Genomic DNA, 23,791 nt, shown 5'->3' with positions numbered 1-23,791 from the left:
GCTACACGCGGTGTCGGGGCTGAGGGGCAAGTCCTATTGCGCTAGTCCATGTCAGGGCTAGCGTGTCGCTTAACCCACAAACTGTGCCCTCAATTTTTATCCTTCTCTCGAACTTTGTGACATTCGAAATTTCGACACACTCGCCTCTACTAACCACACGGCAGGAATCGTTCGACACAAGCCGGTTTGTGATCCCCTCTCTCCAGCATCAAGGCATTCGTTCTTGCTCTCTGCCGCTGGAAGCTTCTGCCTTCAATCTGTTCCATTGCTAACGTGTGCTCTCTGCGTCGCCGACAACAGCCAAGATGGGTGCCCTCAAGTACGTCGAAGAGCTTCAGAAGAAGAAGCAGTCGGATGTCATCGCCTTCCTCCTCCGAGTTCGCTGCTGGGAAGTACGTTAAACCAAATCACCAACTCTCTGTGGACGGCGGCGCCCGCTCTCGTTTCTCCCTCGTCCTCCTCGCGTATCCGATGGTGTCGAAATTTTTGTGCGTTTTCTCAACAACGGAGTAGAAGAAATTCTTCACCGACAATGGGACACACGCACATCAAGATCGAGACGCATACATCTACGCAGAAGGAGGCCTGGGACGGGAGCGGGGTGTTTTATTCACCCCGTCTCTGCTATACACTCGTTGAACGTTTGCTGAGAGTGCATCAATATAGCTCCGTCAATTGAATGTCATCCACCGCGCCTCTCGCCCTACCCGTCTGGACAAGGCTCGCCGCCTCGGATACAAGGCCAAGCAGGGCTATGTTATCTACCGCGTCCGTGTCCGCCGTGGTGGCCGCAAGCGCCCTGCCCCCAAGGGTGCCACCTATGGTCAGTCACTTTCTTTCTTTGACGGGATGAGACTCTTCTGACACATCAACAGGCAAGCCCACCAACCAGGGTATCAACCAGCTGAAGTACCAGCGATCCCTCAAGGCCACCGCTGAGGAGCGTGTCGGCCGCCGCTGCGCCAACCTCCGAGTCCTCAACTCTTACTGGATCAACCAGGACTCCACCTACAAGTACTACGAGGTCATCCTCGTCGACCCCCAGCACAAGGCCATCCGCATCGATCCCCGCATCAACTGGATCGTCAACCCCGTCCACAAGCACCGCGAGTCCCGCGGCCTCACTGCTACCGGCAAGAAGTCGCGCGGCCTCAACAAGGGCCACCGCTACAACAAGACCCAGGCCGGCCGCAGAAAGACCTGGAAGCGCCACAACACCCTGTCCCTGTGGCGATACCGATAAACGCCCGGCCTCTTACTGCTGGGTGGTGGTACATGCGATTCGGAGGGCGCACACTACACGTTTTCTTCCAAGTGCTGGGTCTGGTTTTGGCATTGCATGCTTGGACTCTGGGGAGTCGGGAACCTTGTTTGGTAGCAAAAAATGGAATCAAAGTAATTCCGATACGATGAAAAATATGGGTTTCCGGCTGGATTTCCTCGTCTGCTTGATACAACGTGCATGTTTCGGTGATACCCTGTGAGATGATGCCACATGGATGGAGGAACGGAATCAGAATTCGAGTCGTCTTGAAGTCTTTCTTCCACAACTTCCTCTGGCCTCCCAGGTGATGGGTTGGCTCGACTTTTCCACAAAATTGATGTTTCGGTGACTACCTATGTCGACAAGTGTGGGCCATGTACTCCACGTAAAAGTCTTTCAAGGCTTTCCACATCCAATGACTTTTCTATTCCGAGACAATGCAGTGGCGGTCTAGAACATCTGTTCAAGCAAGGATGCTGGGCAAGTTGACCAATTGCATTCTCTATCTGTGATCAAGGTGCTATGCCAACTCTCCCCAAGGAGACGTGTTACTGTGTTCGGTTCGGTCTTCATGCCATCATGTGTTAAAAGCTGTTTTCTTTAAGATTCTGGCTGATGGCCTCTCTTAGAGACGTCACAAAGATGAACCATGAATAACTCATGAAGAAGTAGTTTTGGAAGCAGGAAAGATGCAATCGAGATTTAATCAGGAACCCTCCATCTATGGTGGGTGTTTCTGCCTCGCCCTCTAACCCGAATTCGATCTAAGAACTGCTGAGGTGGATGACACGGTTCCCTCTCTACAGCGTCCTCCCTGATGGCCCCGTTGACCTGACCTGCCCTCCTACCAGCCCTTCTTCCTCTAGCTTCGGTATCTCGTACAGTGTACGCTTGTGTGTAAAGATCACTCGAGACATCATTGGCATCATGATAAAAAAGTAAAAGCGAACCCTGGATTCAAAGACCTTGTCTAAATACAGGCGGGGGGCAACTTCTCCGTCCTCTGTCTGACCAGCAAGCTGGCATATCCGCAACCCCGAATGAAAAGCAACCGTAAATTGTCCCTGAAGTCATACAACCCAAACGAAAAAAAGTAAAAAACGAGAATACCTCAGATACTACTTGACCTTTCCCATGCCCCGGCACACCAGTTGTATGGATGGTCCTGGTGAGTTGGAAAGGGGCTGGACCGGAAAGCAGCCAGGATAATCTCGGCATCAAAAAGTTCTCGCCTAGTCAGAATATGACCATCTAGGTCCATTGAGGCTGTAGAAGCAGTCCTGTGTCGAAAGGAAAGAGAAGAACACTCAGTGTCTTGTCAAAACCGTACGCGTATATCGTAAACGATCATGCCGAAAGCTTGACGTAAATCGTGAGTGATGCTGATTTCAAGTCCCATATCGCAAGTGATGATGCGTATCGAAATTCCTCGTTCAAAAACATGTGTCGCCCCGGAGTCGAAATTGCAAAGACCTAAGGTAGTGAAAACAAAAAGCTGAAAAGAACCGAGTCGTCTATGCGGAGGTTTGGTTGGTTAGGATCTTACGATCCAAATACATGTACACGCCTGTTGTGATGCTGCTGACACTCCTGTGCAAGCTGCTATTCCCTCCTCTAGCAGAAGACAAGGTGCCGTTGCTGCAAGACGTCTGGCTGTAGTTTGCAGCGCCCTTCTGGTAATGTACACACGGGCAGCTCTGCCGCTGTCGTGTCAACAGCTTCGAAGAGGTCGCATGGGCCTGCGCCCTTTTGGCTGTGATTTTGAGGCGTAGTGAAACAGAGATCAAAAGAAAATCGTCAAATCATGACGGTGCCATAGGTAGCTGTGTATGCATCCATCTGCACAACACGCCGCCCACTCGACATCCGACGAAAACCATAATGAGCATCATTGTACAATCGGGCCGTACCCTGCCGTGAGTGGCAGACTTGTGGGGGAGTACAAGTCGGGTTTAGAGCCACTGAGGCTCCTCAGCCTCGTTGGCGTTGTTACCGCCAGCTACCTTGCCGTTAGCAGGGCTGGCGCCGCTGCTCGTGTTGTCGGTAGCATTGACGGGAACGCCGGTGTTACCGCTGCCGTTGATGTTAGCGCCGGCATTGACGGCGCTGCTAACAGTCCCGTTGGCCGCCGGGGCCGGCTGGGCAAAGTTGCCAGGAGCTCTCTGTCCGTAGTGAGGCTGCTGGATATGGGCTCCAGCAGCCGGCACCTGGCCGTTCATAGCGGGGTTAGGTGGGTAGCCGGGCATGTTCTGGCGCATACCATGGTTCCCCATGCCGGGCACAGGGCCGTTGGGGACAGTGTTGGGCTGCATCATAGGGCCAGTGGAGGGAATGCCGCGGGTGTGTGAAGGACGGAGAGGGATCTGGCCCTGGGTGTTGTCGGCCGGAGTGACCTGCCCGCTAGAAGCAGCGCTGCCGCGGTTGTCGAAGGCAGAGATCTTAGCTTGAATGCGACGACCGTAGGGGGTGGTCCTGATCTGAGGCAGAATAGGACGGATCGACTCAACAAGGAGGTACTTCTGGTGAGGGGTGGCGTACTCCAGGGCGGTCTGGATGACATAGTTGGCAAACGAGTCGCGGAGCAAGCGTTCCATCTCCTGGGGGCCCAGGAGCTCCTCAACAATCATATCCTTGGAAGGAGCCTGAGCGCACCGAAGACACTTCTCAATCACGTTGGAGCTGAACTTGTGGCGGGACAGCTGGCTGATGCATCCCTGGAACATACCCACGATGGGCTCGGTGAAAGTAGGCTCGTTCAGGTCGATGATGTACTGGACGACATAGTTGCCAAAGGGATCCTGGACAAGAACTCGGGCGTGCTCAGTGATGCGTTGGATAAGCCACAGCTTCTGATCGCCAGATGCGTGGTCGATGCAGCGCTGCAGGACGCAGCAGCCATGTCGGTGAGTGCCCACCTCAATACAGTTATGGCCGACAGCGTCAAAGATGAACTGGGCATCAGGGGCGGTGAGTTTGTTAAGACACTTCTGGATGACGTGGTTGCCGTTGAGATCCTGGATGAGTTCGACAACTCGGAAACGGAGCGCCTCGATGATGAGGTGAACCTGCTGAGGAGTGCTCACGTACTCAATCATCTTTTGAAGCGCCCGCGTGCCGTGCTGGTTGAGGGCAATGCGCACCATGTCCTGCGAAGCATTCTGGATCAAGACGGTCCTCTCGTCGTCATTGCAAAACTCAAGGAGCTTTTGGCACAAATAATTACCAAATGGGTCCGTCATGAGCTCGATGACGTGCTGGTTGGTCTCGAGCCAAATCATATGAACCTGCTCAGCGTTGCGCTCTTCAAGTTTCTTCTGAAGGTAGCGGCAACCATGCTGGTCCTTGCACAAGTCATATATCTGGCCAGTAAAGGAGTCCAGAGGCATGTTCTGGTAGCGGGACATGGCTGCAGTGACATGTTAGCTTGTGTCTTAATATACTGTCCTAGAAAAACTCACCTTCGTTATCAAGCTGGCGGCGGTGCTGAATCACACGGGCCTGGCTGTCACGAGGCTGGCTGCCCTGGTTGTAGGGAAGCGAGTTGTAGCCATTGAAGTTCTGAGGAGGATACATGTTGCCGCTGTTGACGCCATTCATGTTCATGTGCTGCATACCGTTGGCGATCATGTTGACATTGTAGGCGCCGGGAGGATGGGCGACACCCTGCTGAGCCCCATAGCCATTGACAGGGTAGAATCCGTTGCCGTTGTTGAAGTTGTTGTTCACGGCAGGGGTACCAGCAGGGGAGGAGACCATCGAGGTGGGAGGAGCGGCGGTGGTAGTGCTAGGACCAAAAGGAGCAGCACTGGCCTGGAGAGCCGACTGGATCGAGGGATAGGTGGTGGCCTGCTCGCGACTCACGGCGACACTTTCAGCCGACAGCTCACGGTTGTGGCCACGGGGGAGGGCGCCAGCAGGGATGCGGCCGAGGCTAGCATTGTGGTTGTGGAAGTGCTGCTGAGCATGATTGTTGGCATTGACGTTGGCGTTGGCGTTGATCATGGACGATGTCGCAGTGCTCTTGACAGTGGGGACATCGTTGGCAGAGAACGAGCTCTGGAGCTTAGGCGGGCTGGCCATGTTCTGATTCGCAGGCGAAGACATGATTGGGCCAGTCTCGACTGCGTTCTCCGAGATGTACTTGAGGTCGAGGGAGTGGCGGAACGCAGCAGGTCGACTCTTAAGGCCTGCGAGGTCGTTGACTTGACCTGAACCTCCGTTGATAGAGGACAAGCTCTGCTGAGGTCGGTGACGGTTAACAACACGGCTCCAGCCTCTGGAGGATAAGGATGTCTCAGGGTTTGGAGACGGGGACAGGGCAAGATCTAAGGCGGCCGAGGATGCAGATAGCTGGGCGAAACGGAGTGTGTCAGAAGAGAAGGCAAACGGTGGTAGAGAGGTAGCACTCGGGGGTATTGTGATGGATGCTCGCTTTGATACTTCCGCAAAAAGCTGCGCCTGATGAACAATCAGGTCGCTCAAAATATCGGGAATGAATAGGGAAAGAAGAGGGACAATAGGAGAGGGGCGTAGGGCTTTGTGCATATGCAGGTGAGAAAGGGAAAATGCATGAGGGTGAATTGAAGACAATAGCAAGAGAAGCAGAGGCACAGGTGAAGCAGCACTGGCAGAAAAATGTGGAGCCTGTATGTGAGTCTCGGAGCTGGAGCATGGAGTTGCAAACGCCCCCCAGATCGAGACTCTCACCAGACAGCCACCACATCCAATCTGTGCTTCAAGAAAAGGCAGAGGCGCGAGAAAGGGAAAATAAGCAATCTTACAATCTGATCGTCGCGACGAACAAGAGTCGGGAAGTTCTCGTCAGGAGCCGCACCGTGCCCAAGCGCCTTTGGCTCGTCGTCACCAAAAAGGAACCGAGTCGTGTTGGTCTGATCGAGACCAACGTCGTACAACCCGGTACGCGAGCGAGTCACTGGCATCGAATAGCGGTTGATCCTATCCGGCGAAGACATGGTCAGTTTGCTGGGTCAAATTGAGGAATCCGCGCAAGCTTTCAGCAAAAGATGGGATGGAAATGTTGGAGAATGCCGCAAAATAGCAGCCGAATCTTTCCCAAGAAGGTGAGGTTATATCTCAACGAGATGTCTGAAGAAAGGAGGTAGGGAATTGTTGAGGGGAGGTGCTGGCACCTATGCGAGATGACGTTTGGTTGAAGGTTAAGGGTGAAGGGGGAAGTCGAGAGGAGAAAGTCAGGAGCAGACTCGCACTGATCGAGTTCTTATATCCTCGAACATCGTGGTTGAGAGTGATTCACGGACGACTCAGCGCTTGGAGTCGCAAGGGCTTCCGCTGGGAAACGATGCATATAGTCTCGCGCTTTTAACCCAAGACCAAGTTATCAACGCTCCGAAAGCGAAATCCCAAGGCCAAAGGAAGTCCACTCTCCACCCGAATCATCTCTCATGAAACACGCGCGCTTCGAAGCACGAAACAAGTCTCTCTCACAGGCATTCTAGCCCATGGCAACTTTGAGAGTAACTCCTCGCTTGAGGCAGACGCAAAATCCGAGATACTAAATCACCATGCACGAAAACATATCACTTACGCATTGGTTGACCGGTGGCTACTGGGGTCTTGGCGAACGGCCTCTTCCTTCTCATCGTCGCTGTTTCGCCGCGTAGTCGGCACAGAGCGAGAAGGCATTTGCGTCGTGGTGTCCTCGAATCCGAAACGACCCTGCATGATACCAGACTGAGGAGAGGCAAGTTGCGAGCCGGAGCGGCCAGGGCGGTTAAAGAGGCCTGGAGGGGAGGTCAAGCTGGACATCGAGTATCGGCTCGGTCGGGAGAAAATGGAGGGAAATCCAGAGTTATCGCGATATTCGGGTGGTGTGGTGGGCTCAGACTGATGACCGCCCAATCGACCCATCTCTTCTTCCATCTGTGCAAGTTCGATGGCTTCGCGCCGTTGCTGCTGGTCCAGCTTTTGCATTTCTAACTCGAAGCGCCGTCTCTGTTCCCGAATTCGCTCATATTCCATCTTCTTTTTCTCTATCTGATTCTGATATTAGTCATATGATCCCGGTCTCTGAGCTGATTGATGTCGACGGTCTCGTGTGGTTGGAAGCAAGGACTCGAGGTTCAGGAATCGACTGGATTTGGCAGGCAAACTGGGTCGGGATACGGCGTATGAAAACATACCAATTGCACCTTGTGCATAGTCTACCACGAGACATGTCAGCATTTGCGCTTCTTTCAGCCGAGAGGGCAACGACGACGCAGCCGCGCGATTCGGGCTCCGGAGAGGATCTCAGAGCGCCTTACGGGCAGCAGAGTCGAGCAAGCATCACTCACGTTGTAATCCTGGCCCGGATCGGGGCCTCGCTGGGGAGAAGCCATGGCGTTCAAGGAAGAGAGTGTAGGGACTCGACCCGAGTCGGTAGTGAAGCGCCGAGAGAGGTTGTTTCGATGATCGTGAGCGCCAACGTGGGATGGGACTTGAGGACCGGGCATTCTCGAGGTATTACGAGGAGGTGAGACAAGCGAGTTCATTGGCGAGTCGTTGCTCCTAGGGGACTGTTGGGAGCGGAATCGCAGGTCGTCCATGGCGGGCTAATAGAAACAAGGTGGTACACGCCGAATTGGCAAGCGGTCTCGGTCTATAATACTGCAGACATGAGAAGAAACAAAAGAGCATCAGCAAATGCGCTTAGAGGGAGAGTAAGGTAGGTAGAGGAAGAAGCGAAGGCGATGGGACGTTGTTGAGAGGCGGGGTGAACGCGGTCAGTGTGGGTATGGCACTGGGCCTGGGGGGACTTGGAGCCGGGCTACTTCAGGTAGGGGGGGCCCATGGGCTTCTGGGCTTAGGAGGGACGCCGGGGCTAAAGTCACTGGGTAATAGGCCAGCCGCGGACTCAAAGCAGGGTGTCATGGGTAGGTCGGCGGGTACCTGTGTCGGTCGGTACATGTCCATCCTTGAGCTGGATGGACAATGGACGACGGGTTATGAATGGATGGATGGCTTATGAGCAATGAATGGGGCTTGGGGCCACACGGGCCACTCTTGACGGGGGACGACGACTTCGCACGCAAGGTACGGGAGGTAGGGAATAAAGGATTCGGGGTCTGAAGCCTTGGTTGGGGAACATGCAAAGCATAAGGTGAACAGGTACCTCGGAGGCCAGGTCAGGCGGGATTTAGGGGGTGTTGGTGTTCAGGACGATGGCAGAAGCTTTTGGTCTCAAGCTGGAAAGGGTCATGGCTATTCACTCCGTCTCTGTCTCTGTTCGTCGTCTTTCAAGCAAATCGCCTTCTAGTGTCAGGTAGGGCTTGCCAGCGCAAGTCCGTCGGTTGTCTCGCCGTCTCATCGGAGCTAGCTAGCATGGGTGTGGGTGCTTGTGTGTGCGTGCGTGTGTTGCAGGCATGGATGCGTGTTGTCGTCTACCCGCGTGTGCATCGTCGGCGGCGGCGGTGGGTGGGATGTGCGTAGTTGAAGGCGTCCGTGTCGGAAAGCAACAAGTGCCGCCCTCCCTTCCTTCCTCACCCTTGTGATGGGAAGCAAGACTGACAACGACAAGGAGTTGTAAGACAGAGACAGAGTGGCAGCACAGCGACACTATTCCATATACCAGAGCCAGTGCAGACCTTCTTTCGTCTTGGGGAAGGGGAGTGGAAGGGGATGGAGGTCGGGTTAAGCAGTTCCCCGACCAAGAGACAAGCTGGACAAAAAAGATGAACCAACCTCAAGTAAATCTGGCTCTGAGTGGGCGTAAAGGTCGAGCAGGTGATGACGCAGACACGAAATGGTACACAATCGTACAAGGCCACTCGGGCTTTTCCTAGGTGCTCCGTACACTCGTCTACACGCTTACTCTCTCACAGCGCGCCCTGGAGAGCCAGGAGCGACAAGCTGGTTGGGAGGAAGGGCGAGAAGGGGGACAGATAGCGATGGGGCAGGAGGAGTAAAAGAGAAGAAAAACTTGGCCGAGGCCAGAGGAAAAAGGATGGGATGGGATGGGAAACGCGGGCGGATGTTTGGCGTCGGCGTCAGCATGGGGAGTTGCGCGTGTTTGTGGGCACCAGCCCAGGGTGCTATGTACTAGCAGGCAGTTGAGGCAAGTCCTTGGCGGGGGACCAGAAACGCAGGGTTCAGACACAGGCCCAGGACATGGCATAAATGGCATGGCATGGAGAAGAGAAAACCAATGCGCCCCAGGAACAGGATACAAAAACCCAGGGGAAGAAAGTGGGATATGGGATCAGGTCGGCAACCCGGTCCTAGGCCAGGTAGGTCAGGGCAAGGGTTGCTTGGGGAAGCCAAAGTTTCTTTTCTGTGCAGCGAACCTCAGGTCGATTCCAGGTTCCTTTATTATGGCCCTGTGCATGTGGTCTATCAGTCGGGTCGCCGCTGCACACGCTGTTCCGCTGGACAATATAGGTACTCTCTTTCATAGGTACCTACACGACGTAGTGCCTCAATAATAAACCGTCAAATACCACCGACACAAACTCGGTGCGTCGTTTAGTTTTTCACAAAAGCATGAGTGCCTCTTTCTTCGTCTTTACTTGCCCTCAACTGATAATCGAAATGGCGCTTGTGGGGTCCAGCGTCGTACCGTCGTCCTTTATTGCAGGCAAACACACGCAAGACAAGACAAGACAAGACACAACCGACTAGAGTGCCCAAAGGCGCCGCGTCCGTGGTCATCGGCGCCCAAAAAGGCCACTAACAAGCCCACTAGTGGGACCAGCACTCAGGCACCGGAAAAAGCAAAAATGCTCCATGGGAAGGGAGGAGACATGATGCCCACTCTGAGGCAACGGCCACCAGAACTCTCAAGCATGATGGATCCATGGATCCCCAAGACTTTTTCCAGAAGCATGAGGGCTCTCTTGGGCGCAAAACTAGGAGGCTCTGCAGTATGGGTCAGATCCTTGTTGCCACTCCTCAGAGTCTTTTCTGGTATAAAAGGCAGATCACTTTACCGCCAACCTCAACTTGCTGCCGACTCCCACAAGCCCGATCCCGTTCAATACCCTCGACGTGGGTTGTGGGCTAGCAGAGAGTGGTACGAACCCGACATGTGCTGAGGGGCCCGCCGCATGCTGTTGAGACATTCACATCAGCTAGCAAGCGGCCCGTTCTTGTGAAATGCCGGGTCCGGACAGCAGTCTGCATGGGCATCCAGACATGGATAACTCCCCTTCCACGGATACCGGTGTTGGGCTGAAGGGCCACCAGCGAAGATTGTAGACACGTCGAAAGCCACCTTGTCCAGCCTGATGCTCAATCGACAGAAGCTATGACGAGAGACAGGCAGCTGGATCGCATCGCACCGTGCGTCGGAGTGCAGGCCGACAACAGCGTGGAGGGTTGCAGGGATTCCTGCATTGGGCCTGTCACGGTCCCTGGCAGCGGCACAGTAGTCTTGTCACCGAGGGCGGGCGCCTGAAGAACCGTCGCTGCGTGGCTTTCGATGGATGTCACCTGTCCGGGGTTGTATCGATTGGAGGGAGAAAGGTCCACGGTCGAAGAATGACCACAGACGAGGATTTTTGCTGAAACAACCGGAGTTTTCGTTCCTGCTTGTCGGAGTCGCAAGGCTGTGAACTTTTACTGGGCCAATCTTTGCAGGCCTCGGCACCCATAACTATGTTGGTATGGAGGTTGAAGCTCCGAATTGAATGGTTGGCCGTTGTAAGACACAACAATGGATGTCTTGTGTGACCTTGCCATCCATGTCGTGTATCACCTCCTCCTGCAAGAGGAAAGTCCAGCCCTCTCAGCTACCTACCTTCCCAGCTATTATCGCAGCAAGATCGCGCAGCTTTGTCAGCCATCTCGGCTCGGTCTTTAGCTAAAGCACACCCCCAGCACGCTATCTCCTCACCCTCGAGTGCCCCCAGATCGCGACAGGACGGGCCTAGGCGCCGGGATGGTGCATGGTCTGGATCGGCAACACTGGCCCTGCCTGCCTGCCTTGGACGCAATGCAATGGTTCCTCCGCGCATGGCCCGAAAGACCCGTTCCGTCTCTTTAGCCCGGGGAGATGGCGAGATCTTGAACAGGTAAGGATAACATTATCTGCGCGCCAGCCGACGAGAATCCTGCCCCAATCGCATCAACCTGTCCAGCCCCTCGGAGTACATGTCAAGCGATCAATATCGTGCCCCCTGGCAAGTCCAGAGACAAGCACACACGCACAACTCTCAAGACTTGGACCGAGCGCATCCCCATCTTCCCAGTCTCCCTCGCTCATTGGTTGGTGTGTCTACTTGGCTGTTCCTCCTGCACGTCACCCAAAATCCATATTGAACTGCAGAAGCTAAGCTAACAAGTCCCCAGATTTCCATTTGATGTATCAACCAGGAACGTCAACACGGAAGCTCGCTCAGACATACAGTTGTGACTGTGACTGTGCTGTCTCTGCCTCCAAATCCGTTGATCTATTAGCCGCCTGGCAAGCATCATCGTCTGTCAGAATTGCCACTCCGTCCGTATTCAAGAATAGCTGCCCGTCTGACAGCCAGCCAGCCATCCGCCACAAACAATTGACACATGACGATCTATCACCTAATTCGTTCACCGCTCCTGGCAATTCCTCCACGCGGCGCCTTCTGGGCTAAACTCACTTGCCTCTTCAACTATCTTATTGAAAGCGCAAACACCATGGTGGCTGGGCATGGGATCCAAATCTGACGGATCCATGGATCTTTGGCGCTTTCGCATCTCCTGCTGAATCGAAGCAGACAAGGGACAGGTCATTGAACGACCACTGTCTTGGTCCATGTTGGCTTCGTTCTTCCCTCACATCTCGCGCAGTAGCGCCTCGCGACTATCGCTGACATTCCAGCCAATTGACTTGCATCCTCTCTCCAATGATTGAAGCTTGCGAGACGAGGATTGTTGTGACTCCGCCCGTCGGTCTTGGGCTACAGAGCCTGGTCGTCCCTCGGCCTGATCGATGCGATATCCACCACCCCGTTATCAATCCCGCCGCAGCCCAGGCTGGGTGCATCAGTTGCACATGGGGTGCGGTTGAGCTAGTTTGGCCACTGCCGGCGGCCATCGGCCTGCCCTGATCCCAGACGTTGTTGTGAATGGCACTACCACAGCTGTTTGGTAGCTATAACACACATGATATACTCACGACATGATATTGCAGCTCTAGGTTAGAACCCTGCTCCGGCCTAGGAGAGCCGCAAGCTCTTTGGCGATCTCAACTTCGAGCCATCTCCTGCAGCGTCCTCATCCTGAAACATTTCTGACAAAAAGCCTCATCGAACAACAGCTCGGCAGTGGCTTGGTCGACTCCAAGAGCACGCGCTCTTTTGTTAACAACCGAGCAGGACCTGACAAGATCCTCCACTTGCTTCCTCTGTCTCCTCTCTGGCTGGTGCCCGCTTCTCTCCCCCTCACTTTCGAAAGAGCTCAACCCCTTCACCGACTTTTACTGTCCGCCCCTACGACTGGCCCGTCAGGCTAGCCGTGTTGCCGTCCCACCCTACTACGTCGCAGCTTAGGAGTCAGGGTCCGATCAAGTCACGCTAGAGGGACTCCTTGCCAGCGCCAAGCCAGAGGTTGTTGGTTCGTCCCGCCGTGCCCGCCGTGCAGCCCAAATCTCCTTGGACCCTTACATTCGCGGGCCGCAGCGTGCTCACCTCGTCGTTGACCAGTGTCTGTGTCGACAACGTGCTGGGAAAGACATGCCAATTCATCTCGCAGGCAGAGAAACAGCGTTCGTTGTTCGAAAGCGCAGCCGCACCGCAGTGCTTGCTTTAGATGTGTGTGCCTTGCAGATGAGTATCTGCACACGCTCATAGCTATCCCTGCCGCCCTAGTCAACTCGACATGTGCGAAAACTAAACCCCATGAGCGATGCCGGAGATATAAGTCACCCCGCGCAGTCTAGACAACTGCGGTTTGTTGGTTGTCGGTTTCTAGTCTATTGCGCATATTTCGAGTGACGCTGATGCCTCGAGTGCGACTCACATGGTTAATTCACTGACTAAATCCTCGATCTGGTGTCGATTCAGCCTGAGACGTGCTCGTCACATGGCTACTCATCACGAGCTGCATGATGGTAACCCTCAGACGAGTTCAACTGGTAACCAGGAACCTGTCAAAACCCCTCGAACCACCTTCAAGACGCCACTGGCTCGATGCTCTGCAACCTTTACTTGGCCAGGCAATCTGCAAAACAGTCGACGGGCATTGCATCGTCCCGCACCGGCGAAGTCCTAGCGCGGAGATCCTCCGTCGAGCCCTGTTGCACCATAATGCACAACGTCGCCTACCCTGAAGCCAACCATATCGCTTGGATTTGACGACCTAGGGCCGAATACGGCCAACTGATCATTGATAGTTCTTGGTCCTTGGCATATTTGCGCGTTGGTTTGCGATGTGTCGTATGTCTTGTTCCCGGGGCTTTCGTCACTGTGGGCTATGACCCCTTGCGTTTAGATGTAAGTCATCCACCCTGAGCCGGGGCAGCCCATCATGTCATGCAGGCTTCGTCCACTCAATGGGTCCTCGTACGGTCCTAGCCGGCATATTTCAAGAGCTGTGAGGGAAACGGCTGGAAAGGTAAAATGGCAAGCATGGGTAGACAGACCTGGGTGTAAATGTTAGAATCCACATGGAAGATATCATCTAGCCGCATGGGTAACTACGACTCGCGAGTGTAGTGTGCGAACGTGGGAGCAACTCGTAGGCGAACGATAACTCAACAGGTGAATATTACGACAATTAGGGGAGGATTGACCGACGCTCGAATTCCTAGGACAACCGAGGAGTAACGTTGATATAATACGCAAGGAATAAAGCTGATTCCCGACTATCTCAACTTCCATGCATACCTACCTAGGTAGGTACCTAGGGTAGCCCGGAGAGTGAATTAAAGAGATGCACGTGATCCACTATCTTATCGCTGACGCTCGTCCCCCACCGCGGCGCAACAGACCCGGACGGCTCCACCTGCGACCGCGGGGCAAGAACTTTTTGCGAAGCTGTCGCGAGCTGCCCGAAAAAAGTAGTCATCGCAACACAATAGCCCGACTCTCCCGCCATAGATGTGTCTCTCGCGGTGACCATCAAGATGCCTTTGGTAGACGATGGATTCGAGGCCCTCTTGGAGCCTTTCTACAATGGAAAGAAGCTCACGGATCCCATCTCCACCAAGGAGGATAAATTCCAACTTCTACCAGCCTTCCTAAAAGTCAAGGGTAAGCAAGCAGCCTCCATCATGCTTGACGGTAAAGATGCTAACTGATCGCAGGCCTCGTTAAGCAGTAAGTTTTGGATAGAATCAGAATAACCGGCCGCTCCGATCTGCAATTGCTGACACCAGGCGCAGGCACATCGACTCGTACAACTTCTTCGTCGAGCAAGAAATCAAGGATATTGTTCGCGCCAACCGGACCATCCGCAGCGATGTGGATAGCAACTTTTGGCTTGAGTAGGTCTTGGACATATCGCGATATCGAACTGTACTGACATAGTTTCCCAGATTCACCGATATTAGAGTCGATCGCCCCAGACGGCAGGACTGGCAAGATGCTAAGTCGCACACCGATGTCACTCCTATGGAGTGCCGTCTCCGAGATATGACATACGCCGCTCCAATCCTCGTCGATATCCAATACATTCGAGACAAGCAGAGGATCGTGCGAAAGAACGTTCCCCTGGGCCGCATGCCTGTGATGCTGAAGAGCTCCAAGTGTCGACTCGGTGGTGCCACCAATACCCAGATGGAAGAGATGAACGAGTGCCCACTCGATCCGGGCGGTTACTTCATCATCGGCGGCACCGAAAAGGTCATTCTGATCCAGGAGCAACTGAGCAAAAACCGTGTCATTGTCGAAGCGGACGAGAAGAACAACGTTATTTCCGCCTCAGTTACCAGTTCCACCCACGAACGAAAGTCGAAGACCTATGTCACCCTGAAGAAGGACAGGATTCTCCTCACACACAACGTCCTTGTCGAGGGAATCCCCATCGTGATTGTTCTCAAGGCGCTTGGTGGAAAATCAGACATGGAGATCATGGAGCTTGTTGCGGGTTCCGATGGCAGATACCAAGACGAGTTTCTGGTCAACTTTGACGAAGCGACAAAAGCGGGCATCTTTACACAGCACCAGGCTCTAGAGTACATCGGTGCCAGAGTGAAGATGGGTTCACGCAAGGGCCAGTTTGGCCCTCAAGTGCGTCGCAACCATGTCGAGGAAGGTCTCGACGCACTTGCCAACCTCGTTATTGCCCACGTTCCCATCGAGGAGCTCGACTTCTATCCCAAAGCTATCTATGTGGCTATGATGACCCGAAAGGTCCTCATGGCTGCCCACAACCCCAAGCTAGTCGATGACAGAGATTTTGTCGGCAACAAGCGACTTGAGCTTGCTGGCCAGCTTCTTTCTCTCCTCTTTGAAGATTTGTTCAAGCGTTTCACTGTCGAGGTCAAGATGTCGATCGATAAATTCCTCAAGAAGAACAACCGCGCAGTTCCCCTGGATGCTGTTCACATGATTAGCAATCATGCCAACACTATCGGAATAGGAATCAACCGGGCCATCCAGACTGGTAACTGGAGCGTTAAGCGATTCAACATGAACCGAGCTGGTGTGACCCACGTCCTGAGTCGGCTCAGTTATATCGCTGCTCTTGGTATGATGACAAGAATCAGCAGTCAGTTCGAGAAGACGCGAAAGGTCTCAGGTCCTCGTGCGCTCCAACCGTCGCAATGGGGTATGCTGTGCACTTCGGATACTCCTGAAGGAGAAGCCTGCGGTCTGGTCAAGAACTTGGCTTTGATGACCCATATCACCACAAATGTCGAGGAAGGACCCGTGAAGGAGACTATCCTGACGATCGACAAGGAAGTTGAGGCTATCGAGAAATTCTCTGGTTCAATGATGCACCGGGAAGGGAGTTACATCATCCATGTCAATGGTACACCCTTCGCATTGACACGGAATCCGAAGAGGTTCGCACAAAGGTTCAGAACATTGCGACGAAGAGGCGGTGTCTCTCCCTTCGTGGGCATCAACATCAACACACACTTCAACGCCATCCATATCGCAACTGATGAAGGTCGAATTTGCCGTCCTTATATCATTGTCAAGAATGGGCAACAGAAGCTGAAGCCAGAGCACCTTCGGCTTCTTCAACTTGGAAAAGTCACCTTTGATGATTTCCTGAGACAGGGTGTCGTCGAGTACCTGGATGTGAACGAGGAGAATGACGCCCTCATCACCATCTACGAAGACCAAGTAACGCAAAGTACCACCCATCTGGAGATTGAGCCGTTCACCATCCTGGGTGCAGTTGCAGGACTGATTCCATTCCCCCACCACAACCAATCGCCTCGTAACACTTACCAATGCGCTATGGGTAAACAAGCCATTGGTGCCATCGCTTATAACCAGTTCAACCGAATCGACACTCTACTATACACACTCGTCTATCCCCAACGACCCATGGTTATCTCCAAGACCATCCAGCTCATCGGTTATGATAAACTTCCCGCAGGCCAGAACGCGACTGTGGTCGTCATGTCGTACTCTGGATACGATATCGAAGATGCTTTGGTTCTGAACAAGGCGTCGATCGACAGAGGATTTGGACGTTGCCAAGTCTTCCGCAAATACACGACCGAGCTGCAAAAATACCCCAATGGTCGCCGAGAGCGCATCGGCGATCCCCAAAATGAAGAAGGCAAGGTCAAACAACGAATCAAGAAGCACGAGGGTCTCGATGACGATGGTCTGGCCATTGTGGGATACAGAATTCACAATGGCGAGGCCATGATCAAGAAGGAAACACCACTTGACCAGACAAGCACCGGCATCGGAATGGATCGTGGACCCAGCGAATACCGCGATTCTTCAGTCTCATACCGTATTGCTGACCCGGCATACATTGACAAGGTGATGGTATCCCAGACAGAGAAGGACACCACAGTCATCAAGGTCCAGACCAGACAGACTCGTCGTCCAGAGCTTGGAGACAAGTTTTCATCTCGTCACGGTCAAAAGGGTGTGGTTGGCATCATTGTCGACCAGGAGGACCTGCCCTTCTCTGACAAGGGTCTGACCCCTGATATCATCATGAACCCTCACGGTTTCCCGTCTCGAATGACAGTCGGAAAGCTGCTCGAGTGCTTGACGGGCAAGGCTTCCATTATCCATGGCCGCCCCGACTACGGATTTGGTGATGCCTTCCGATCGCACCCGCTTGAGGAGATGAGCAAGGTCCTTGTTGACCACGGATTCTCGTGGGAGGGCAAGGATTACTTCACATCAGGCGTGACTGGTGAGCCGCTGGAGGCGTACATCTTCAACGGTCCCATCTACTACCAGCGCCTGAAGCACATGGTTCAAGACAAGATGCACTCTCGATCTAGAGGTCCCAAGGCTATCCTGACACGTCAGCCCACCGAAGGTCGTTCCCGAGAGGGTGGTCTGCGTCTGGGTGAAATGGAGCGTGATTGTCTGATTGCCTACGGCGCCTCTCAGCTTCTGCTGGAACGACTCATGATCAGCTCGGACGGCACAGAGATTGATATTTGCCAGCAGTGCGGCCTGTTCGGGTACAAGGGCTACTGCCATACATGCAAGAGCACGAGGGAGGTGACCAAGATGACGATGCCGTACGCGGCCAAGCTGCTTGTGCAGGAGCTCATCAGCATGAATGTGGGAGTGCGGCTTCAGATGGAGGATGAGTTTCCCCATCCGACGTAGAGGGGAGCTGGGCAGAGTTTTATGCATGAGAAATGGAGTCATGGATCTTTGTATACCTTACAGAAAGCATTCTTATGGGGAAATTTGAAGTATCAATATATGATTTATTCTTCCTGGGCCTCGTGTTGGTGTCTATTGTACGTGGTATTCATTGCATCCTGAATGCGCCGTATGTGCCCGTGAACTCCATGGCCACAAGGAGCAAGAAATCCTGGTGACCCCCTTCCCATTATATCAAAGATTATTGCTTATTCTTGGCCTTCTTAACGTCGACCGACTTCAGCCCCCCCATAGTGACTTCAAACTCGACTGCATTGTCAAGTCCCTGGCCAGTGGGTGCGGTATGTGATGCAAAGACAACCTTCATCCACCTTCGCCATCCCTTTAGAGTGGGCGCCAGCAAGTCACTATCGTCATCTGCGTCTATAGGCGCAGCTTGCCTAGAGCGGCCATAGACGGGTCGTTTGAACAAGGCGATGCGACAAGCTATCTGGGTCGACCACACAAGGCCTAGACTGGGCGTTTTGAGCGAGTAAGAGGCATGAGGATCATCGCCCCAGCCAGTGAACCAGCGTTGTTGATGGTCAAGCATCAGAGCAGGCGGAGGAGGAGGGCCGTCTGGGTCCTGTAGAGCGAAGGGGATGGAGGATGAGGGAGTACTGGGGAGGTTCATGGAGGGAGGCGGCGGCATGCTCCGTGAAGCCAGCGGACTCTCCGGGATGCCGCTGCTTCTAGGGGCATGCTGTCGGAGGGCAGAGCTGGAGGAGAAGCGGTCGGCAACCTGGTTGGCTACAACGACGGCAAGGCCATGTCGACGGGCTAGATCGCGGAGGAGGGCACCCAGACGTACGAGCTCAGCGCTGCGAGCGGCCATGTTAGAGCCGTGGGAGCCCTGGCGCTCGAACTCTGCACGGTAGTTTGCGGCGACCGAGTCGAGAATGACAACCCCGATGTCGTGGCGAGAGAGGAGGACTGGGACCTGGAATTCTAGGATGTGATCTTGAGTTTCCAAGTCTGGGGTGACGGCGCTGTGAATAGCATCAAGTGAGGGGCGTGCATCTTCATCATACTGCTGGAGGATGGGGTTGGCGTTGAGCATCTGGGCCAGGCGGCTTGTGGCGAGGGCGGCCTCGGTTGAGATGTAGAGAGCCTGGCGGCCGAGCCCGTGGGGCGGAGGAAGCTGAACGGCGAGGCAAAGAGAGAGTAGAGCCTGAGTCTTGCCGGCGCCGCTCTCACCTGTGATCTCGGTCACGGCACCAACGGGCACGCCTCCGCCCAGGGCGGCGTCGAGACCATCATCAAGAGTGCTGATGACGCTAGGAGGCGGATCCGGGTCCAGAAGCGGCTGCTGAGGGGTGATGTCGTCGCAGAGGGAAGCCTGGACGGCAGCGATGAGGCGCTTGAGGTCGAGAATAGGTAGCCTGGTCTGCTTGGCGATGTCTGCTGGGTGGAGCGTGAGGAGGTCGGTGGTGGTGAGGGCGTTGTGCTCGATGGTTGGGAGGAGGGCGGCGAAGGGGCGGAGAGGGAAGGAGGGAAGGATCTGGAGGAGGTCTGTCATGAGGAAGATGGAGTGTAAGTGAGAGGGGGAGAGATGGTGAAGTGTAGAGATGAGGTCGGCGGCGTGTGGAGCCCACGGAGAGCCTGCACGTCCTCGATCTGAGCCAGATGGAATTAATTATCTGGCAAACTACAGAGAAATTCCTTTTTCCAGCTGCTTCCCTATCTCGACGATGCCGGTTGGTGCCGTCGGTTGGGTTATCCAAGTCTATACGCGTTGGTGTTGAGTTGTGAAAGGCGCGGTTCACGGTGTAGCACTTTCCACTGGCACTTTAGCGTTTGCAGGAGGCAGGAACCCCAGGCGAGTGAGTGCTTATTTCAACCACCAATTGCAGCAGCCTGCTCCACTTCACAACCATCCATCTCCAACCATTCACCATCAATCAATCGCTTGATCATTTTCTAAACACGACGTATTGGAATCGATATCGCCATGGATCATCGATTCAATAATACCGATAGCGCGGGCTAGGGAGACGTACCGGCCATTGCTGGGTGTGAGTGTTGCTTAGGGAGATTCCGCTTGTCCATAGGTACTCATTATCTTCCAGTTTTCACACTCTTCCTTTCTCTGGTAATCGCCATAGGAGTATCCCTCCTCATATATTTTGGAGATGGCCTTGAAGCACCTCCAGGTATGGACCACCACAGTCAATTCTCTCCCGTTACTCGCAACTGATGTGTGTGTAGCCCGAACGCTTGAGTACAACCTATTCGACATGACGCAGCGTCCGCTATTCAGGATCATCGAGTATGGGTGTGTCGCCATGGTTGCAATTACGATCCCGGTTGTATCGCTGGATTCCTTGAAGCTCACGTGGTCGCATATTTGGTTTTTGGTCGGGGGCGCTGTGTTGACACTGTGCATTGGGATCAACGAGCTACGCCGATTTTGTACTCAATTTGCGACTATGATTGCCAGGGAGGGTTGCTGAACCGACGACCGACAGGGGGACGGGCACCGATGCCGGTCTGACCAGCGATCTCGAATCACGGGGAGGCGTCAATACTGCCACAAACAACGCTCCTCCATGGGCAGACCTGGAGACGGCCGTTGATGCTTAGAAATGGCATCGGGTCATAGGGAGCTGATGAAGGCTGAGTAACTTGAGTTTGAAACTGATCCATGCTTGGCAGGTAGCCTATAATTCATAGGGCGTGAGGCCCAGCGTTATGTTTCAACTACGCGGTGGTTCGACTGTTACACCAGTCCAACGTCTTCATGATAAAGATGATGATGGGTGTCATATTTTTCGCGGAAGACAAGAAAAAGCTCATCGATGAGTTGAATTTGAGCAACTCAATGTTGACCATGATGTCGCAGGAAAGCTATCGACGACTGACTACCTTCAACTGGCGGGATGAACCTAGTCGCAGATGATTGGCTGGGTACCTTAACCAGCCGAAATGGATCCCTCAAGCGGCCCAAGCATTTTTCATCTCTGCAGCCCAGGCTTCGATTGTCAATCTTGTCTAGGGCTGACCTCTTGACGCGCGGAGTATTCGACGGCCGATCCATGCTCCAACGCCACATGGTAACCTCCTCTGAGGCTGAGCTTGCTCACGACGGAGTAACTGCAGCGACAACGATAAAAAGTTGAGGTGTTTGATGCACCCAGTTTCTTGTGGTATTGATTGGACGGGTATCCACATGCAGGCTCCGCAAACGGGTATATGCTGCAAGGACTGGGAAGCTGAAAGCTGCTGACGAGAGGGATCATGTAGGGCCAGGATGTGCTGGCTACTGTACCTCTCACCCCGGCACTCCCGCCTCCCAGCGGCGTGTCACGGATGATGCAGGCTAGAGAGAGTTGGTGGCTCCTTACAATGTCGTTGTGCTGACGCCGGGCTCGGGTAAGGCGATGGTGGATGAGCTGCAGGTGTTTATTTTCGGACGTGGATGGCTGGCGTAACTACTCTTTGCCCTACGGGGCTAGAGACTCGCAGGTTGGCTTGTTTCGACTGGGCCTGGGAGGCTGTGCGTGGCCGGCCCACTGGCGGTCCATACACCCATGGGGGATGTGGATGTGGATGTGGACGACACCATGGGCCATCTTGTGTTGTTTCTTCAGTTGGTGTCCATCTCTCGGCAACAACTACCCGCTCTGACGTTGGAACAAGCCGAGTAAAGGGATTCGAAGCACGACTATGGCAATAGCCTTTTGCTCTGGCGCTAGCCACAGTGTGGGATCACCTCTCCTCGAGCTGGCACCAAAAATTCTCACCCGTCGAGACAGGCTGACCCTGACCCTGCGTTCTCAAGCCCAATAACGACCAGGGGAACCGGGTGTTTCTGTCCATTGAGCTTCCCGGAAGCCCATGCCAGCCGCACAGCCATATGCCTGGCCCACTCTACTGCTTACCCGGTGTCTGCATCGGTACAGATGGAACCTGGGAATCTTTTATCACTTTAATTAGCCTTGAAGGTTGAGCAGTGACGACTCGAGGTGGAGAATGTCCAGCTATAACTCTCCCATGCCTGCTGGCGGCCGTTGCCCCAGCCCCGTTTCTTCCAGTTCCTCCGCCTGGCTCTTCTTGGTCTGCTTGACTGCTTGTCGAGAGCAGAATTCAAGCCAAACGCGGGGATCATGAAGGCTTCTGAATTCACTGCCACTGTTGTGGCTCTATCAGTCACCGCCAATGCTAGGCATCTAGCTTACCCAGACCCTACCAGCATAGTCGCGCTCGCCTTGGACGGCGTGAGCCCAGCGCCCACCACTCCTCCGCAACTTCATGAATTCTTCCGACGAGCCAACCAAGACGACCCCAAGACTGTTCTCGTCGCCCCCGATGCCACCTGCGGCTACATTTCTGGTCGACTAGGTGCTCCGTTTGTCTGCGATGACACGGATAGGCCTTGCATCTTCATCACTCCCGAGGGGAGTCGTTCTGGCGCCATTGCTTGTTGCAACGAGGACGGTTGCGCGACCCGGGCGAGCTGTGTCAATTATGACGAGTTCTACAGTTCAAGCAAATGTGACGATGGCTGTGCTGTTGACGAGTTCACTCTGAAGTGGTATGACGACCTCGCACGGCACTTCTGAGGTACACTGTAAACTGACTGATAATATAGCACTGAGACTGAGAACCCTTACTGCAATACTATCACATTTGATGGCGGTATTCAAGATTACTGGTGTAACAGTAAAAACTTTTCGAGTCCCCTCAAGGCCGAGACCACCTACAATTCACAGAAAAGCAAGGTCACCTACAGCAAGCTCGTCCTGACCGACCCTTCAAGCACCTTTCTAGCTTCTACCGGCACCGACAAACCCGCCGCCACGGCTACCAGTGATGCCGACTCAGACAGCAAAGACGATAAGGAGGTGAACGTGGGAGCAATTGTTGGCGGCGTCGTGGGCGGTGTTGGTGCCATTGGCCTTGCCGGCATCCTTCTCTGGTTTATCCTACGCCAAAGGAGCAAGGGGCAACCCCCGAACCCTCCAGGTTACCAACCAACTCTCGCCCAGCGTCTCGGCGGCCTTGGGGGTTACAACCAGATACCCCAGGGTGGGGCCGGGTATTACGACAACAAGAATCCCTACGCTTTGGGTGGCCAGCAGTATCCCGCCTACCACACCGACCCTAATGCTCCTTACGACCCTCGCCTTTCCTACGCCTCACCGAGTCCCAGCCCGTCCTACCATCAGGTACCGCCTCCTGGACAGCAATTGCACCCTGACCAGCAGTTACTGGCTCCTGGCTACCAGGGAGCTGCCATCCAAGAAGCTGGGGGTAAAGCCATTATCCCTGAGGTTGGCGGTGAACCAGTAATTCCCGAGGCTGGTGGTAAACCTGTCATCGCTGAAGCAGGTGGCGAGTCTGTGAAGCCAAAAGCCCAGGAGCTGGCATAGAATTCTGGCAAATACTCTGGGTGTTATTTCGGAAGGGTGGCTGGCGTTCAGGATCGGGTACGGGTATTCACATCATCGTTTGGAGTTGAATAGAGGCGGATTTGCTTGCTTTTCAACGAAACGGCCAAGTTCAAACTGGGGGTTGTTGCGGTTGATCAAAAGATGGGATTGGACGAATGGAAGAACCAAGGGTTAACGAGACCTTCATGAGCTATCTAGCTAGCTTAGAAGATCCATGTATGAATGACGAACCGTGCATGTCATGACAAGATTATCGTTGACATGGCATCTATTGGCTTGAACGCGTGAAGTTGCACATGCACTGTTGTATTAATTCCTGGCAGTTGTGAGACGAGCCGGTCCCTGCTTGGGAGCGGCTGCAAAGGGAAGTGGCCCAGAGCAAAGACTTAATGTCAGGG

General features: G+C 54.1%; 5 protein-coding genes across 5 annotated transcripts; 3 read left to right on the top strand and 2 right to left on the bottom strand.

Moving 5' to 3' along the window:
- Positions 1-305: 305 nt before the first annotated feature.
- On the top strand, positions 306-1,243 carry NCS54_00126700 (Ribosomal protein L15; the record flags this gene model as incomplete). Its single annotated transcript, XM_053146898.1, has 3 exons — positions 306-392; positions 667-823; positions 876-1,243. The coding sequence occupies 3 exons, from the start codon at positions 306-308 to the stop codon at positions 1,241-1,243; spliced, it is 612 nt and encodes a 203-aa protein (XP_053002873.1).
- Positions 1,244-3,216: 1,973 nt separating this feature from the next.
- Positions 3,217-7,830, bottom strand: NCS54_00126600 (PUM-HD domain-containing protein; the record flags this gene model as incomplete). Its single annotated transcript, XM_053146897.1, has 6 exons — positions 3,217-4,670; positions 4,723-5,722; positions 6,046-6,220; positions 6,831-7,279; positions 7,426-7,446; positions 7,579-7,830. 6 exons carry the CDS (start codon positions 7,828-7,830, stop codon positions 3,217-3,219), a joined length of 3,351 nt encoding a protein of 1,116 aa, XP_053002872.1.
- Positions 7,831-14,321: 6,491 nt separating this feature from the next.
- Positions 14,322-17,961, top strand: NCS54_00126500 (DNA-directed RNA polymerase subunit beta; the record flags this gene model as incomplete). The annotated part of the gene is made up of 4 exons (XM_053146896.1): positions 14,322-14,448; positions 14,502-14,514; positions 14,580-14,681; positions 14,733-17,961. 4 exons carry the CDS (start codon positions 14,322-14,324, stop codon positions 17,959-17,961), a joined length of 3,471 nt encoding a protein of 1,156 aa, XP_053002871.1.
- Positions 17,962-18,202: 241 nt separating this feature from the next.
- On the bottom strand, positions 18,203-19,519 carry NCS54_00126400 (RECA-2 domain-containing protein; the record flags this gene model as incomplete). The annotated part of the gene is made up of 1 exon (XM_053146895.1): positions 18,203-19,519. The coding sequence occupies one exon, from the start codon at positions 19,517-19,519 to the stop codon at positions 18,203-18,205; it is 1,317 nt and encodes a 438-aa protein (XP_053002870.1).
- A 2,587-nt stretch (positions 19,520-22,106) lies between these two features.
- NCS54_00126300 (Hypothetical protein) lies at positions 22,107-23,372 on the top strand (the record flags this gene model as incomplete). Its single annotated transcript, XM_053146894.1, has 2 exons — positions 22,107-22,534; positions 22,592-23,372. 2 exons carry the CDS (start codon positions 22,107-22,109, stop codon positions 23,370-23,372), a joined length of 1,209 nt encoding a protein of 402 aa, XP_053002869.1.
- Between the last annotated feature and the right edge of the window lie 419 nt (positions 23,373-23,791).

This window comes from Fusarium falciforme, chromosome 1 (assembly GCF_026873545.1).
Source record: "Fusarium falciforme chromosome 1, complete sequence".
In the NCBI taxonomy this organism is placed as follows: Eukaryota; Fungi; Ascomycota; class Sordariomycetes; order Hypocreales; family Nectriaceae; genus Fusarium; species Fusarium falciforme.
The sequence above is the reverse complement of the archived record's forward strand: the minus strand, read 5'-3'. Positions and strand labels throughout refer to the sequence as shown.